At 44.2% G+C, this 18,263-nt stretch overlaps 2 protein-coding genes across 3 annotated transcripts; both read left to right on the top strand.

The window, feature by feature from the left end:
- The first annotated feature begins 431 nt into the window (after window positions 1–431).
- Window positions 432–2,244, top strand: LOC149373495 (uncharacterized). The gene is made up of 3 exons (XM_089596840.1): window positions 432–482; window positions 524–1,618; window positions 1,705–2,244. Exons 1-3 carry the CDS (start codon window positions 432–434, stop codon window positions 2,242–2,244), a joined length of 1,686 nt encoding a protein of 561 aa, XP_089452966.1.
- A 764-nt stretch (window positions 2,245–3,008) lies between these two features.
- Window positions 3,009–17,916, top strand: LOC106639617 (uncharacterized). 2 transcript variants are annotated; one of them, XM_014353314.2, is made up of 11 exons: window positions 3,009–3,305; window positions 8,874–8,893; window positions 9,626–9,699; window positions 10,437–10,806; window positions 11,004–11,386; window positions 11,468–11,697; window positions 12,425–12,606; window positions 12,761–12,886; window positions 13,014–13,076; window positions 13,364–13,498; window positions 16,966–17,916. In XM_014353314.2, the coding sequence occupies exons 1-11, from the start codon at window positions 3,292–3,294 to the stop codon at window positions 16,986–16,988; spliced, it is 1,620 nt and encodes a 539-aa protein (XP_014208800.2). In that variant the 5' UTR covers window positions 3,009–3,291; the 3' UTR covers window positions 16,989–17,916. The 2 variants fall into 2 exon arrangements, with proteins under 2 accessions (XP_014208800.2, XP_023248375.2); XM_023392607.2 differs by lacking the exon at window positions 3,009–3,305 and adding an exon at window positions 5,782–6,137.
- The last annotated feature ends 347 nt before the right edge of the window (window positions 17,917–18,263 follow it).

Genomic DNA, 18,263 nt, shown 5'->3' with positions numbered 1-18,263 from the left:
ACCTGCATTGTTGGAATATATACATACAAATTTTTTGCTCGCCACCCCCCAAGCGCCGTGTGTTACGTAAGCGCTCATGTCCGCACGGATCGATATCCTACGGAGGATCGATGTACTTTCACCGATGGGAGCGACGGAAAAATCAAAAGAAAGCCCCACCGGCATTGGAATTCCCCTCCCTGGTCCACAAATTTCTCTTACGACTGCATCATATCGAGGTGGTGTGAACGGGGGAGGGGGGGGGGGAGAGAGAAAAAAAATGCTCGAGGTTTTCGCGGTTGCGAAGCGAAACGACCGGACGTGGCCCAAACAACGCGGAATCAAAGACGCGGGTGGGAAGGAGGGCAGGCGTATAAAGGTACGGCTCGCCGCGAGGGCGATTCACTTTCCCGAGTGAGGACGGCTCGCGGAGCTCGAGGAGATTTTCCAGTATGGCGGGGCTCCACAAGGTAAGGACGCGCGACACGATGAACAAAGATATCGTAAGTATACACATATACATGACCCAACCGTTGTGTTCCAGGTACCCATTGTGCTGCTGTCGCTGAGCCTCGTGCTAATGACGGCCGGGGCCGATTTCCCGTACTTTGGCTACCACGACGGCTCCCCCGCGCTGCCGATTTTCCACGGGGAGCGTCCCCACCGGCAAGCCAAGGGCAACTACAACTGCCAGGAGATCCCGGCCAAAGAGTCGAGGACCGGGGCGAGCGAGCCGAGCCCGGCCATGAGGTGCTACCGGTGCAAGGACCCCGATAACGGCTCCAGTTACGAGCAGTGCTCGACGGGGCCGAGGAAGAGGAAGAAGAAGCCCAACAAAGACCGGGAATCGGTGTACGGGGAGGTGGACTACTTTCGCCCGGAGGCCTCGGAGCCCGGGGGGAGCGGGCCCTGCGAGCGAGTCGAGAGGGACGACGGCACCCTGTGCACCGTGTGCAGGGACCCCACGGGCCACAGCGACCTGTACGAGCGGTGCGCCTACGAGGCTCAGCCCAAGGCCTACTCGTCGTACCAGCAGCGAAAAAAGACGCGGGGGGAGGACGAGGACGACCGGGGGGAGGTGGGTCACCTGCACTACAGGCACGAGGAGCCGGAGGAGGCGGAGGAGAGCCAGAGGAGGTGCAGGAGCGTGAGGCGCAGGGACGGCCGGAGCTGCAGGGTGTGCATCGAGCCGAGAACCGGCACCGAGTCGGAAAGGTGCGAGTCGGGTCCTGCAGGTAGCGCGGAGGAGTACGGCGCTGGCTACAGCGAGGAGGAAAAGTCGGAGTCGGAGGTGAGGTCGGAGCAGGTCAGGGGCGAGGGCGAGTGCGAGCAGGTAGAGAGGGACGGCATGCTGTGCACCGTGTGCAAGGATCCAAAGACCGGGGGGGACTACGAGAGGTGCAGCTACTCGTACGATCCCGCGGACAAGGTGTACGCCTACAGCAGCTCCAAGTCGTTCGGCACTCCCGGCGGCGGTGGGGGGGGAGACGATGATGAAGACGACGCTGGTTACTACGGCTCCGTGGGTAGCAGCGAGGAGGAGGAGGAGCAGCCAGAGGAGAGCTCGGGCGCCCCGGTCATCTACAACGCCGATCCGGGCGCGGGGCTCCGGGGCAAGGTGCCGAAGAAGAACACTCAGGTGCGCTGAAATTTATAGTCAAACGCAACAGCGTGGCTATTTTATGAGAAACAAAAAAAGCCTCGGGGTAAAAACTAATGTTGCAGGAAGGGAGGGGCAAGCCGAAGCTGGACTCGCGGGTCGACAGCGGCTTCAACGACGCCAAGGTGCGCCGCGCCGAGATCGAGAGGATCGTTAGGGGTATGGACAAGGTGGACAGGTCCAAGTGTGAGAAGAGCACGAGGGCGGGCATGAGCTGCTACCGGTGCTCCGACGGCAAGGGCTCGACCAACGAGGAGTGCGTTTACGTGACCGATCCCGGGTCGAGCTACGGGAAGCGCCGCCGCGACGGTACACCCGCTGGCAGTGCTTTCCTCCCGGTGACCAGAGCAACGACCACAACGACGAGCGCGTCGTCGACAACGGGAGGGAAGCTATTGCGGATTCTCGAGCCGCTGTCGGAGGGTGTGGACGGCGCGAGAAGGGCCAGGGCGACGAACAAGGACGAGGCCGAGCCGTACGAGTTTGTCGACGAGACGCGGCCCGTCTACGATAAGGTTCTCAAGATCACGCTGCCGGCGTACATGGTCGAGAAGTCCCAGCACGAGATCGAGTTCGACGAGGCCGTCCGGGCGTTTCGGCGTTGATTTCAATGTATAACTCCTTACGCATATATATATATACCTTTGTGCCTTTTATTTATGACCATGTGTACCCTTTGGAAAATGTAGAAAATGAAAATGCAATAAATTCAAGACGTGACGCGCCAAAGATTCGCGATGGCCAAGTTGTACGCTTTAAAAAAAAAAAGGCGCGAGTTGATTGTGTATCTTGAGAATAAAGGAAAAAAAAACAAAAAAAAAGAGTGCCGAGTTGAACAGCCCGAGTATTTCCTTCCTTCCTCTCCGTCTGTAGGCACTTGAACAATTGAAGCAATTTTCTTCGGCGATTGCAGCAGAGTGTAGGCGGAGAGCGGATCGTGTTATGCTCGCCGCAGCGAAAAAGTATAACTTTCGGCTGAAAATAATCCCACCAGAAACAAAATTGTATTGGCAAAAAGAGGGGGTGGGGGGAACTATGTATTTCTGCAAACTCGCAAGGTAAGGGTATATATAGTGAGTGGCTGAAAATAAAAATGAAAAAAAAAAAAAAAGATTCGATCCAACCATCCACGCAGTTTCTCGAATTCCCCAGGAAAGCTCCGCATGTGTGTATATATATAGCATATCCAAATCGAAGGGGCGAAAATCTTACTAATCCGCGTAAGCGCGTGCGCGCGTGTGTATTTATAAAACACCGATGGTCTCTCTCTCTCTCTCTCTCTCTCAGCAAAGTAAGAGACATAAAGGGGGGGAGTAGGAGGCAAAGTCCGCGACTGTCGCGGCCACCGTCCGCCACTGTTCGGCAATATCGTATAGCTGTAACACACATCCCGGTCCGCCCAGCATCAGCGCTCCTCGCGAGTGAGTGTTTGTGCGCGCGCGTGTGCTTGTGGGTGCGTGCATGTCGACGGACGCGCAAAACCATCGTCGTCGCCGTCGACGTCGTCCTCGCAATCCTCGTTGACGTGGCCAGTTGGTCGCCGGAGAGCTCGCGTTGCTTTCGACCCCCCTGTATACCAGCCGATTTTTACAAACCAACTACCGATCACCAGTCGGAGACATTGGGATCCCACCTCTAAACGCCACAGGACCATGAGCTCTTCGGGGTAAGTTTCGCACTACCGATTTATCTGTTGTTGAAAACGATCGTGGGAGTAATTTATGCATGGAGAGTTGAAAGAAGAACTGTGCCACGTGCGGGGGGATTAGTGTCGAGGCCACGGGCCTGGCTGGGTCTTTCTAGCAGCAACAACAAAATCGTGTCACGACGTATTTACTTTGTCGCATAACTCTCTCGACGCACCATATGTACCTATACCACGACGATCCCTCTCTACTGTATCATAATAATAATAATATCTAGATGAATTGCAAGTTCCTCTTGACTCTTTCGCTCCATCATCCGTATAATTGTGATAACCCGCGTGGGCCTCGCGTCGCGTTGGGGATGCGTAAGCGCGCTCTTACCGATACCGATACCGATTTTCCAAGCGCATATACACAACCTGTAGCGAAAAGGAAGGAGACATACATATCCAGCACGATCAGGGGAGGGAAAAAGAGTGCCGGGAAATTTTACGCGGCTCTGGGCGAAAATCCTAAAAATAAAGCAAAAATCGGAAGCATTTCACGTATAAGAAGCCAGAGAGAGGGGGGGGAGGGATAGGTGTATTACACACGCACGGGTCAGACCGGGGGGGTCTAAAATTAAGTCCGCCGTATCCACCTAAATACGCTGGCTTTGGCTCTCTGCTTCTTCTTCTTCTTCTTCTTCCCTTTCTGTGCCAATGCTCTCTCTCTCGCGCTTTTGCGCCGATGTTGGCTGGGGCTACGAGGCCTCGGCGAGCGCTAAACTTTACGGGTGTCCGGAAAAATAAAGGAGAGCCGCGCTGCGATGGCGATTCCGCGGTCGATGCTTGCCTCGTATTTTTTTTTTCGAAGATGCTTTTTGTCATGACGATCACACTTTTGTTTGACCCACGCAACTCTATACCGGCTGGGCCAACAAGAACTTTAGAAACCGTATAAACGAATAGATGTGATTCATTTGGAGTACGATTTTTTGGCTACTCGGCCGACTTTCTCAGAATTGTCGGTGTTTCAAAAATAACGCGATACGCATTTAATCATCGTTGTTTGTCGGAGAGCCAAAAAATTAATAATCAAACGAGCGAATGACGAAATAAAAATGAATTTTTAACTCGCAATAAAAAATCCAACCATTTCACGCGAAACTGCGTATATATATAACTGTATACACGTATGAGTTTGCAAAAGCGTAAAGTGGAACAAGTTCATCACACCTTATTGTACTTAAATATAGCTAACGGTAGTCGGGCGGCGTGTTTATGCGACGAAAACTGACGTTTTCTCATTTTTCAATCCTCCCTGGCCCCTCTTTTTCCCTCGTTCTTTCGCTTTCGAAGCTGTAACTGCCCGTTACTTCAACTCTGTGCCTAATGAGCGCTCTGGTTCTTCGCACCACCGAGGAAATAATTTCGGGAGAGTTTCATCAAAACAACCGCGATGCGTCGATACACACTCAGCGTTGATGGCTTTTTCTTCAATACCGCGAAGACAAATAACTTTTTTTTTTCTTTTTTGTAGTCGTTAAACTATTTTAAAATCGTGAAAAAAGAGAGAAAACAAAGTAGCCGAGGGATTAAGCGTCCCTATTTTTGAGAAACGACTACTTCTCAACTGTCATTTTTCACCCGTTTCATATACGACATCATCTTACGAAACTTGTCTTCAAAATAAAAAGATTTAAAAAATAAGTGTGCCTACGATTTGTCAAAACAAAAACAATGGTGTACTCGTATAATCCACAAGTATTGGCTCTTCAACCGAGAAATTTGTCGCCGTGGTAAGTATATATATATACAAGTACTGCAGGTGCATTCATTCCTGCGCTCAAGGGATAGATATAGAGACAAATTTTCGTCACCTCAAAGATTTGGAGAAAAAAGGCACCTATAGAACCCACGAGCTCGTGACTCACGGACAGCCGATAATTTCCGTGCAACTTATTTTTAGACGCCTACGAAACAAAAGGCAAATAAACCTATATACATATATATATATGCGTAGAAACTGTATCACCGCATCGCCGGAATCTCCAAAACAAACACCAAAAGCTGCAGACATTGACGATCAATCGTAAGCTCGTTTGTATACAGAGTGGGAAAAAGCAAAGATACGGTATGTATACACACGTATATATACATGCACTGCAGTAATAGTCGGGCGAGGTAATTGATAATTTTCGTCAATCGCCAGATCAATTACACGTTTTAAAGAGAGAAAACGCCGCCTCGGGCGTTCGTCATCTGCACTCCATTGAGTTTGAAATTCTTTTTTTTTTTTTTTTTTTTTTTTTTTAAATTTGCACTCGGCTTTGGCAATAATCCGTCTTTTCCTTTACACCGATTCTGGCAGACCCCCCGCGGCGCATCAAAAAACTCTCTCCATCACCTCTTTCTCTACCATCACGTGCAATACATTTTCGCACGGACAGCAAATACAAATCCATCTGTCTGCCAAAACGTCGTCTCTCTTAGGTAAAACAGAGGATCTCTCCCACCTCGTGTCCAGTCATATCGCGAGCCAGTCCCCGCGTCGACGCGTGCGTGCAAGAAACCTTCGCTCGCGGCTCCAGAGGAGATCAACGACGGAAAACAGAAAAATCCTTGACGGTGCATTCAGAGAGGCCTTGTGGTACTTGTAGGTATATATGAGTAAACCCACCTCCTTAAAAGGCTTAGACGGCCACGAGTCCCTTCCCCCAGCACCGACGCTCGTCGGCTTGTGCACTTAGTCGCGCAGCATCCGTCATCCGATCGGGACGCACTGGAGGATAACACACTCGGTTGCGACTGCACGCGTGGGCGGTGTATAAGAGAGAGGAAAAAGCGGTGGCGCGTTGTATCACAATAGAGGTGAGTGATGTACATATATATATGCACGCGGCTCTCATCGAAGGCTCGCTCGGCCGTTCGGATGTTTCGGGCTTACGGGGGAGGGGAGAAAAAAAAGGTGCGACGAAAATAAAACGCCGAAACGATAAGTTGGACACGGCTCTTAAAGTTATTAGCGGGTTCCTCCTCCAAAGAGGCCCGAGCGCGCGCGCGAGGCTTTTTTATTCTTCTTTCAGTCGCGGGGTTACGGCTCGACTGTACGCTCTTGCGTGCGAGTGTTCGCTGCTGCTGATGTTGTTTGTTGTCGTTTTTTAACGCATATAGATTTTTTCCATGCTGTACCGATTGCTTAGCCAACTGTGCGTGTCGGGTCGGAAAAATCGGTTATTGTAGTCTTATATAACTTTGTGGTTGAAAAAATATTTATACATATATATATTTTAACCATCGGCAGCAGTGTTGTGGCAAAAAGTGGGTGTTTTGGTGTGCGTATACCGAACTGTGATATTCAAGTTCCCACCTTGATTTGACGTTCGTCGAAAAATGAAGTAAGATTTTTTACTTTTACGTATACCTAAAATAAAAAGAAAAAAAAAAAAAAAAAAATCTTAATTAGCGAAAGAACGTTCGTTTTTTTATCTAATGTTTTTATAATTAATTTTTTTTTTTAATTTAATTATCAGTTTTGCGTTACTCAAGTTTTTTTTAATGAGTAGTTTTAAATTGCCCAAAGAGAAAATACATGTAAAAAAAAATCCTTTTCTTTATAAGGATTGAAATACTAAATACTCCTTATAACTTAAAAACTGATCTATTACTCACCAGAGGAAAACATAAATATATTATTATTCGTAACACGACTATTTTGTCAGTGAAAAAAAAATTTTTGTTCTTAAATATGGTCCAAGTATAAGTAGGTAATGAACTCTGTATGCATGTATCGGTACCTAATTAAGTTTCAAGACTACAATGCTAGACAACTTAATATCAAAACGTGCTGGTTTGCATTTTCAAAGGTAGAATATCGAAAGAAATTTTTTTTTCTTTTCATGTTTACATTTAGCTATTTTTTATCTTGAAAAGTCATAAAGAAGGCATTACGTGTGCATACATCAATGAATTGTTACATCGCGTTTTATTCGAGAGAGCCAACAGATATATACGAAAATGCTCGAGAGAAAGAGGAAAGGTAGGAGAAATGTGACAGCTGGCTACAAATACGCGCACCCGAGGGAGGGAGTCGTTAAAAAATCTTAACAACATTATCCTAATAGCTCGCGTCTCTTGGCACGCGCACTTGGAACGAGCAAACATCCCGCTTTTCGCAAACATACCACCACCGTCACAAAGAAAGTTGTTAACATGCATGTGTATAACACAACTATCGCAAGCTGGGGTGCTCGGATTCGTAATCGCTACGAGTTAATTCAAGCTCTGCCATCATCTAGGAAATTTTCGCCCCTCACAATCCCTCCTTGTTTTTTTGTTTGTTTCAATATATACCACATATACTACAGTGCAGGGGGTCAAGTACTCGTGCCCAAATCAACTTGAAAATGAGTGCACCACCGTACTAGCATGTATGCCAGAGAGAGAGAGAGAGAAAGAGTCGCGTGTCTAAAAATATACGTTGCGCTTGCACACCGCGAATTTCAAGGGTGTCGCCGTTGGCCAGTGCGCGCTTCAATGAAAACTATAATATATATACGTTTTTTAATGCCTCGGGTACAAGCTGGTGTGATTTAGTTGCAAACTCTGGGTTTGTTTTGAGCTTCTCTGCGAAGCTGATGGCCATAGTAGCGCGGATGATCTCTCAAAATTCTTACTTAATTAAACTATATACACATGTTATATACCATAGTTTTACAAAATTACACGCGCCAAGTATATGATACGTATAACAAATGAACATTTTTGATATTTCGTCCTCACTGTTAAGTGGCGGTCACCGACTGAGTTTAAAGTGACTGGTTGGGCCATTCAGTACCCCAAGTTACAGTACGGATTTGTGTCTTTATATTTACATTACGTGTATGCGTATATATGTACACTCTGTTTCCACCAGAGGCGTAATCTATAAGTATACATGCGATTTTCGGTGTCGCCTCTGCACCTGGCCTATTTATTATAAGCGCCGAGATGGAGATGACAGAGCGAGTTCAAAAATACACTTGCAGCGCGACACACTTTAATTACCCAAAACATATACAAAATTTTGAGTATATGAACCATAACTATGGTGTGAACACATGGATATGCGGGAGAAAAAACAAATAGGTCTGATTATATATGAAAAACCGCGAGTTCGAGTAAATCGAAATTACCAAAAACAATGAACATCCTAGCATAAGAACCTATATGTTTCGTGCAGTTCAATTAGATATTTAACGACTAAAATGTACAACAATGTAGGTATTAAAACAATTTAGTTAAATTATGAATACTGCATTTATAAATATCGTATGTGTTAATAAATACTGCCACTACACAAACCACACAAATCACGCAGTAGTTATAAATACACGAGATATATTTTATTATTCTTGCATTCAACCAAGCTACTTAATTACTTCAAACACACATTCAACAGGATGCGAATTGATGTTTTTATTCTAATTATTATTAATATTATTATTATTACTATTTTTGTTTTCCGACAAAGTCAAAGATACCATTTAAAAACGTGGAAAAATTATTGACATTCATACGCAGACAGGGACTTTTAACAATGAAAAAAACGTCTTATCTCTGTTTCAGAATCCCCCAGGCTCCAGCAGGTATTTTATCATACAGTTTTGCAAATCGTACGTACACGCACGGGTTCTGCACATCTGGTCACCCCCCTCTTTTATCACGACACACCGGCGCACAGATCGACCAAGAAAAAAAAAAAAGAAGCACACGCTTGTGCGAATATATGTTGAAAGTCAAAGTCAACGAACGCGCGAATCTGAAAATAGAAAATAAAAATATCCAACTAGTGGCACACGTATAATACATTGCAACGCGTCGTGCGCGGGGGTTGTGCAACGGGTCTTCAACCTGTCCTCCTAGTTTGCAGAGACAATTACTTGCTAATATTATACATAAACTCGGTGTGTTAAATTATCGACGAAACGTGTCGTGTGTACGGACAAGTAATCGTATCCTTAAAATGAAATATAACAAAAAAAAGCCACAAGGAAGTGGGAAGAAACAAAAAAAGAGTCGAGGAAAACTCATGCATTTTAGCAAAGGTCGCGCGCGAGTTTATTTTTTGTTCTTCAAGTACTTTTCACCGACGACCTATACACATAGACGCGCTTGCCCGTATCACGCGCGAATTCAACATTTATTTGTCATACATTTCGGAACGTTGTCGATACACCTACACATCCACGATACAAATCTAACGGTGTAGTGTACATCACCACAGTTGGTATATACATTGTACTTATACTATTGTATCACACGTATTGTATATATATTATATCGAGCAAAACAAACGTAACGCGATGTGGATGTTGTAGCGCCGCCTCCGCCCCCGCCGCCACCGCCGGTGTCTGGACAAGTGCCCAACCTCAGGATCAGCACTGCGTCAGAGGTAATGGAAATAAAACTCGGCTCTCGCTCTCGCGCGTGTTGCAGCTCTTTGACTTTTTATCTTTCCGCCTTTTCATTATTTTTTATTTTATTTTATTTTATTTTTTGTATCTTTTATCCTTTTCGTTCGTTTCGTTTAAAATGCAGCGCGCGCGTGTGCACGGCTAGCGAATAAAATTGACCGGATCGCGGATATACGCTTCTTCCGCAAGGCCGGCGGCTCCTCGTGCACGGCAAGGCTGCGCACACGTATATATACACGCGCGTCATTGATGCGAGACCGAAAATGAGAGAATTGCACTTCCAATGCACTCGTATCCGCGCGCACGCGGTATGTTTTTTTTTTTTTTTTTCTAGCTATACTGCTCGCGGTGATTATTTTTCTTTTCTTTCGGAATGTTATTAATATTTTGCAATCACTACTCGAAATTTCTTTAATTTCAAACGGAGATCTTCCAAATAGACTTATACACACGACTTATGAAATGTCTTGTTAAAAACATACAAATCGTATATGAACTGTTGTCATTTACCAATTTCGCGTATATAATATATTTATCAATATTATTTTGAGTAAAACAATCCACACAATATTTACGTAATTTTTGCCTTTAATTTGGGTAATTTCTTAAGTTGTACAAAAAATTTTTCAACTGTGTTCGCGCGTTACGACTTGAAGGAAAAAAAAAAAAAAAAAAAAAATAACCGATTGCAATAAATCATGCGTCGGTTACTCAGCACTGCCCGAGAAAAACGGCGTTCAACGGACCCCAGGATCCGTTCGAGCCGCCCGCGGCCATCCAGAACGCGATGATGACCAAGGACAAAAAGCCCTTCACCTACACACCGGGTATGGGCGGCAAACTCGACCTGTCGCAGATCCGCAGCCCACGGATGGCCCGGCGTGTCGCCAAGAACGCCGAGGACGAGGGTATCGAGGGCCCGCCCAAGTCCGCCCTCGGCCAACAAAGCCCCGGCTCCCAGCCCCAGACGCCCAACGTCTACTCGCACCCTCAGGTCGCCATTCCCGTCTTCCCCCAAAACATGGCCCAACAACCCACTGCCGCCAACCTGAGGAACAGCACCGTTTTCCCGCGCTCCCCGTCTGGTGACTATATACTTTTGTTTCACTTGCTAATATTACATTTTGCATCTTTTTCACGTATACATACACATATTGTACATAGTATTTCATAAATATCGACACCGAAACCACTTGAAGTTATACAATGTTGAGAACATTTATATTTGAGACGATGAAAAGTCCGAAAAGAAATTTCTAACGCGTAGTGCGCGTATTCACAGAGAGGCAGCCCGATCTCCCGGCGCCGAGTCGACCGGTGATCAAAGTGGAGACGAAAATCCAACCGGTCGCCAACTCGGCGCCCGGCAACCAGAGCCCGACGTCGCCCCCAACCTCACCGACGCAGGTTACCCTGGCCAAGGCACCCACGCCCTGGATGCAGAAGCCGTCCAAGTCCCAGGAGGGGCTACCAGAGTGGGCGAGACGATCGACCAGCGCCAACCGGTCGCAGGACTCCTCCTCCGGCTCGGAGAGCCCCCAGTACCAGCCGGACTACTACCAGCAGTCACCCCAGCCTAGGCAGATCATCGTGGTGAACACATCCAAGCCGCACCAACAAACGATACCAGCGCGCCAAGAGGCCGAGCGGGTCGTCCCAGTCAGGGTGAGGTATTTCGTATATATATACGGGACCATTTTACCGGTTGACCTATAACGAGCGGTAATTAAAATGGTTGGCCGACAGATCGAGGATCGGCCGTCGGTGTTTGCAGCTATGAACGAGTCCGGGCACCACCAGTTGTCCAATACCTCGCCGCATCATCAGTCGCGGTGGGGCAACCCGGTCGGGCAGAGCACCTACGCCCCCGCCCAGCAGAACCAGGGGGGCGCTCGTATCATACCGATCCAGGTCGACGGTCAGGCACCGCCCAATCAACCTCAGTACAGATCGCCGGCTCTCGATAACGGGAACAGGTGAGCGACAGATTTTTACCCTTTTTCCCCCTCGTACGTGAGTGTAAAATCCGATCCAAAATATTTATGACAAAAGAAAAAGTTACGAAGCTCTGCGAATCTTACAGGTTGTCCTTATCCCTCTCTTTTGCAGGATCGGTCGGACGAGTAGTACAAATTTTATACGGCTTCTGCAATTTCGTACGATAACGAAAAATCGATATTCCGTGTATTATTAAACCAACGTATCGATACACACACACACACACGCACACGACACTAAGTATACATATACTTATTACCTCTATAGTATGTGCACACTGTTTGGATTTGTAATATGAAAAACACGTATACGACACTGAATAAATAAATATATACGACACATATCGAATATTGAAGATAAAAACGTCTTTTGCTAGTCCCAAGCAACAAGTTTTTCCATTCATTTTTCGTATTTGATCAAACATAACGCATTATCAAACAGTTTACTGTTGACTAAAACAAAAAAATAATGATCGTTTTAGCGAGATGCGCACATGTAACAAAACCAACAGACACCCCCGCACCCATTTTCATTTGATTGAAATAAAACATCAGGATTTAACCCAAAAACATATCAAAATCTCGTCAGTATGTGTAACATCACCATCTAAATGTTGTGTGAGAATAAGACACTGTTGAATTTGTAAATAAATTGTACGCAATTGTAACGATTTGTGACGCGCATTGGCGTGATTTAACATTACAGAAGTATGCCACGGGTTCAAGCGACGAGCCCACAAGCGGAGCCTGGACCGGTGCAGTCCAAGTCGTTCCGAGTTTTGCAAAAGATTACCGACACGGACTCGGATCAAGTTGACGACGAACAAGTGCGAAAGCTACATCTCACGGAAGACGACAGATTTCTCATGAACAAGTTCAAAGAACAAGGTCGGTTTGTGTGCGCGCTTGTGTGAGTTTAATGTCAAAGAAAAAAAAAAAAAAATCATCGAGCTTATTCAATTCAACCCAAAAACTCCAAGTGGCAAGCACATATGTATATATATGGGTAACAAATATGTATATATAAATTACATATACGCAGTTGACGGCGACTCGTACCTGCACAAGGAGGAAGACCCGAGATATCGCGGCGCAGCGATTCCTTCACGAGCTTTTCGTTACTTGCAGAACATGACGGAATCCGGGGACGCAGTTAACGCAAACACCAGTACGTTTCTTTCGACGAAATGCCCCAAAATGATCCCTAAAAAATATAGTTGATGTTTATTTCCCCCCGTAACAATATTATAAGTAGCCTCGTTATGGAGCTGACCTCGTTATTTCTATTCCAACAGCGACGCCCAGCAGGCCTGTTAATCCCGCCACGAAGAAGCAAAATCGAAATTCGAATACTTTCGGTAAATACACGAGTTTGCCTGAGCTACGTATAAAAATGCTACAGTGTGCGGTTGACTAATTTTTAAAAGGATACGTGTATCGTACACAGCATGCGAGGAGTTTGATACTTGCGTCCTATACCTAATAATCTTGCACAAACACGTTTCTCCCTCTCATTCTCTTGCGGACCTTTATTTCTGCGGTGTGTGTTTTGATGTATCATATTGTATATACCTATAGCTTCGCCGAGTGTTGAATTTCATTGTTTTTGGTTATTGTTTGACAAAAGCATGATTGCTCGTTGCAGACGAAGTACCCGTCCCCGTCACGTACATCCCGGCGAGTGAGCAGCAGGTGCCGGAACCGAAAAAGTACATGGGTGGCGCCATACCGTCGAGGTCCTTCAGGATACTGCAAGCGATGACGGCGCCCGAAAATATCGGTGAGTTGTCGCGTGCTTGAACTTTTACTCGGAACAAAATTAAAAACAAATTAGCTATCGGATGTTTAACTCCATTTGGTTGTCCCGAACCACATTTCGAAGCTTTCATTTGCCTCCGTGCGTCAACATTCGTACGAAATTGGATTTTATAAGTACGTATGTACACACTTTTTTTCTTTTTCTATATGCACAACACGTGACTAATCCATTACATTATACATTTCGTTCAATCCGACGATGTACAGTTATCGTAACCTGTGTTCACAGGAAAGACAACAAATTTTCAGTCGTTTATACATTTTTTTTTTTTTTTTTTTTTTTTTCATGCGGCAATAAATGAATTTACTATTGTTCAACGCGAATAATAATATGTATGCGGTTGGTACTTTTTTTTTCTTCCTTTGTTGATTACACGTTATCGTGTTTCCGATAAAGTCAGTTTTTATTTATTTTTTTTTTTTTTTTAATAGAACTGAGAAATCAGCCAAAGTTCAATGTTAATGTAACGATTGATTGTTGTAACGTGTACACGTATTCCTTTGAACACAGGATATTATATTGAGTTGAGACACACTCACTACTTGTTCTCGAAAAAATGTCATTAAAACATATTTGTCAATTACTTGGCGATAAAATAACAAAAAAAAAAAAAAAAAAAGAAAAACCATACGACACGACGAATAAGACCATTACAGTCATTGAATGCCGTGTGCTGTTTGTTGTAGCGACCACGTGCAAGTAACGCAAGAGAATCGGCGAGACTCGGCCGCATATATATATTGTGTTAACGTGCTGAAATACACTCGGCACATTTTTTGTCACTATTCCACCAATTACCAACTGAATCAACCTTTTCCCATAAACAATATAATCCTTGCACCGATGGATGATGGATAATGTTATTACCCTATTCAGCCCTGTTGTTCCCTTGACCGTCCTTACCGTATACTTTTATCGCCCAATGAGGAAAAAAATGAAAAGGACGATGAACAAGATAACATGTGGCAATCCCTTTAGTGGAAATTATATAATCTTTGCGCAGGGTTTCAAGAGATACCTAATTTAACGGCCGAGGCAACGATTCACGTTACCACGGGTGCCACCGTGAATTCCGAACGGCTCGTCGGCGAGGAAAAAACAAAGTGCCCGTTGTCGGCGTTGTGTTCTTGTACTATCCCTTTGGAAGACGACTTCGACAGCGAGAAAGAAGACAGTTGTTGCTCGTCGTCCAAGAGAAACGGCTACGATGAGGAAAACGACTCGGCCAAGGAGTCCGATTCCGAGTCTTACGTTTCCGTAGGAGCCGGTTCGGCGAATCACCGAAAGGACGAAAAACGCGGTCGAGGAGACAAAACCGAGGACGAAACCAACGAAACGTCATACTGTGGGAAAAAAGAGGGTGGAGACGAGAGCCCGGACTGCCAGGAAGACTCGAGCACGTTTACCGTCAGTGTCAGCATACCCCTGAGACGTCGGTCACCAGCTAACACTACCGAGCCGGAAAATTTCGAGACTTTCGTAGCCTTCACCCTCAAAAGACCAAACAGTCGCGACGAATCGGTCGAAGAAACAATCCAGGTCCAACCCACGTTCGTGGTGACCAACACCGAGGAGGACAAAACGAGAGAAGAGGAGGAGGTGGTGGTGGTTGGAACTGTAGAGGAAAAAACTCTTTTGACGGTTCGGAATAATTCGAAAGAGGAGGTGACCGACGACGAGGACAGTGGTGTCACGTCCGACATGAGCCACAAAATGTCCGAAGTGGACACGGATTCCGAGCTCAACGGCACTCCCGTGAGAAAACGCGTGGCCAAGGTGTACGATCGCACGCAAACCCACTCGAGGCTGTTCAAATTACTGACCAGCGAGCAATTGAGGACGCCAAAAGTAAGCAGCGGTACAGAGACCGATCCTTGGGAGGAGGGGCATTTGTTGGCCTCCTCGGGTGAATTAACTTTGTCGGATCGGGGCGGAGTGGGCGGCAAAAAACAACTGCCCACCAGGCCGAGATCCCTCGACTGCGAGGCAGTGTTGAAAAGCCACCGGGACAGCTGCTTCCAAATCTGCAAGAGGTCGTCGGTCGATCCGACCCCGTGGACCCGTCCTCGCCCCAACGTCTACTGTCCGCGAGTGCGAAGCACGAAAAACGTGCCCCAGACACCACTGTCCCGCATGAGACCGTTACCCAAATTTGGTTTTTCCAGCACGATATCCTCGAGAAACACCCACTGGCGCTGCTGAGTCGGCCCCGGTGCTACTCCACTTCTCCTCGGGGATGGCGATATCGAGCGCGCGTCTCGACCGCGTTTGAGACCAAATACGCAAAGTGCAAGGAAAGACCGGAGGACACATTTTTTTTTCTTTTTTCTACGCGTGTGTATACTTGTGTGGCTCGCTCTCTTTTCCTTGCCCTTTGCGCGTATCTCGCTCGCAGTCACGGAGATGTCAGACGCCACTACTTTTTTACCCCCATTGGTACTTATGACAGTTGATAACTTTTTTTTTGATTTTTTACTTCCGTCACTATCTACTTTTCTTTTCTTTTTTTTTCTTTTTTTTTTTTTTTTTTTTTTTTTTTTTTTTTTTTTTTCCGTACCTTCTCAATGCTCTGTACCATTTTGTTGTTACTGATTTTCTCTCCTTGTTTTTTCTCGATCTACGTTCTGTATTATTTTGCTCTCTCTCTTTTTTTGTTTTTTGTTACCGTACTCGCGTCTTTGGGCATTGGTTTTTTTCTTTTTTCTCTGTATCCCTGCCAGATAGGATTTTAACATTTGAAACACAGTGTTTTCTTTTTTTTTTTTCTAATGTAGCTGGATTTTTTTTGTTCACCCGTACTCATGCACAGATTAATATTTTACAGAGACCAAAAATGTCGACAGGAACCGAAAAGTCGATTCTCTCATGCGGACTCGAATAGGTTGTCTTGTCGGAAAATATATATATACACACACACACACACACACACACCCGAGCTTTGGCGATTTTTCATGTCATTAAACACCCACTTTGATATTTTTACTGCACCGCATGTAACTTTCAATTGAGAATGAAACAATTAATTGTATGATTCTAAAATCTGCACTCGTGCGATTTACCACTGTAAATACTTTCAAATTTCAACAAAATTGCATGTACTTTCTTATTATTGCACAGAGTCTGTAGTATGGAATGCCAGAATGTTGGTTTTGTAGTTTGCGAGATATTGAAAAATACGTTTGACTATTGTAAATCGATGTATCGTGTGTATTATTGCGCAAAATCATGTTTTTCTTTTCCCAAAAAAATGTGTGATTGACAAAAAAATGTATTGGAAAACGTTTCGAGAGGAATTGAACAAAAAAATAATATCGATGATGATGATAAAAAATAAGAATGTGGCAACCGAGCTTTCTTTTTGTGAAAATGACAATTTGGATGATATAATCGACTTTGAAAAGCACTAACGATTTTCGTTGTATTTGCAGGTCCCGATGTCACCGAGTACTGAGCAGATTGAGCCAAGAAAAAGCGCAAGGACGACGGTTGATTGGCTTGCGCGTCTCTTCTCGTTTCAGCCGAGTCTTTGTATTCTATCATTTTTTTTATTTATCATAATTTTTTTTGTTACATGCACATAAAAATACAACGATGTTCACGAAAATGTTGGTACTCTGTCCGTTTATTTTTATTCGATTCATACATATAGATCTAATTTTTTGTACGAGTAATTTCTCACTAAGCTGTCATTGCAATTTTAACGGTAATACGATAAATTTACCCATTAACACGACATCACTTGCAATTTATTGGTGTTGAGTCTCGCCAGCATAGAATTGTATACAAACACACACTTATTGTACATTTATACATATATACATGCGTGTTATACATTTTAAGAATTTATAGCGACCCTAAGCGAGGTAAAATAATTTTAATGATTGTTTTTTTTTTTTTTTTTTTTTTTTTCTAAAACCTTCAAGATAAGTAGCCTCTTTTAATGTAAAACTATTTAGTGAATTTCTATTTGATATTACGAGGTCGGTGCTCGAAAATATTCAAAAAATCTTGAAAAAAATAAAATAAAATAATAATAAAAAAATGAAATAAAGAGTTGAAGGGCTAGTATAAATTTTTTTTGGCTATACGCATTTGTATGGTTCTTCTTTAACGCCGAGATGTCAAATAACCAATTATTATTAAATGTGCTTTTGGCTTTGTGGTAATTCGTTATGTATTAATTTGAATGATATTAATATTAATAAACTTAAGAAATGTGTAAGTACTTCTGTAATATTATGAATGATGTAATTAATAATTACTTGTACTTTATTTTATCCAAAACAGCAGCAAAGAATGATCAAGGTCATTTTATTTTTTAAAGAGACTCTAAATCTACTGATCAGACTATAAGCGCAATTTTCAACTCCATAATACTTGAACAGTTGGTAACTAAAAAATTAAAGGATATCATTTCTTAGATATATTTTTTAAAAAATTTGAAAAACTTGAACAAACGTTTTTAATATGCTATTATTTATTTCTTTAGGCTTATTTTTTGAAAGCTTTTGCTAATTTGTAGAAAAAAACCTAGAAGCTACTGTTAACGCCGCGTGTAATGAAACGTCAAGTAGTACAGCAGTAGACAAACTATTAGAGCTGCTATATATTATATATGCATTTAACATACACTGAGGCAATATAAAAAGTTGGCTTACGTTTACAGGAAAGAAATATAATTCTATATTATGGATATTAATCTCGCTCACTTTTTGATACGTTTCTG

The sequence above is a fragment of the Copidosoma floridanum genome, unplaced genomic scaffold, assembly GCF_036245765.1.
Source record: "Copidosoma floridanum isolate Cflo_tuat_1 unplaced genomic scaffold, Cflo_Japanese_pri ptg000030l, whole genome shotgun sequence".
Taxonomy (NCBI): domain Eukaryota; kingdom Metazoa; phylum Arthropoda; class Insecta; order Hymenoptera; family Encyrtidae; genus Copidosoma; species Copidosoma floridanum.
The sequence above is the reverse complement of the archived record's forward strand: the minus strand, read 5'-3'. Positions and strand labels throughout refer to the sequence as shown.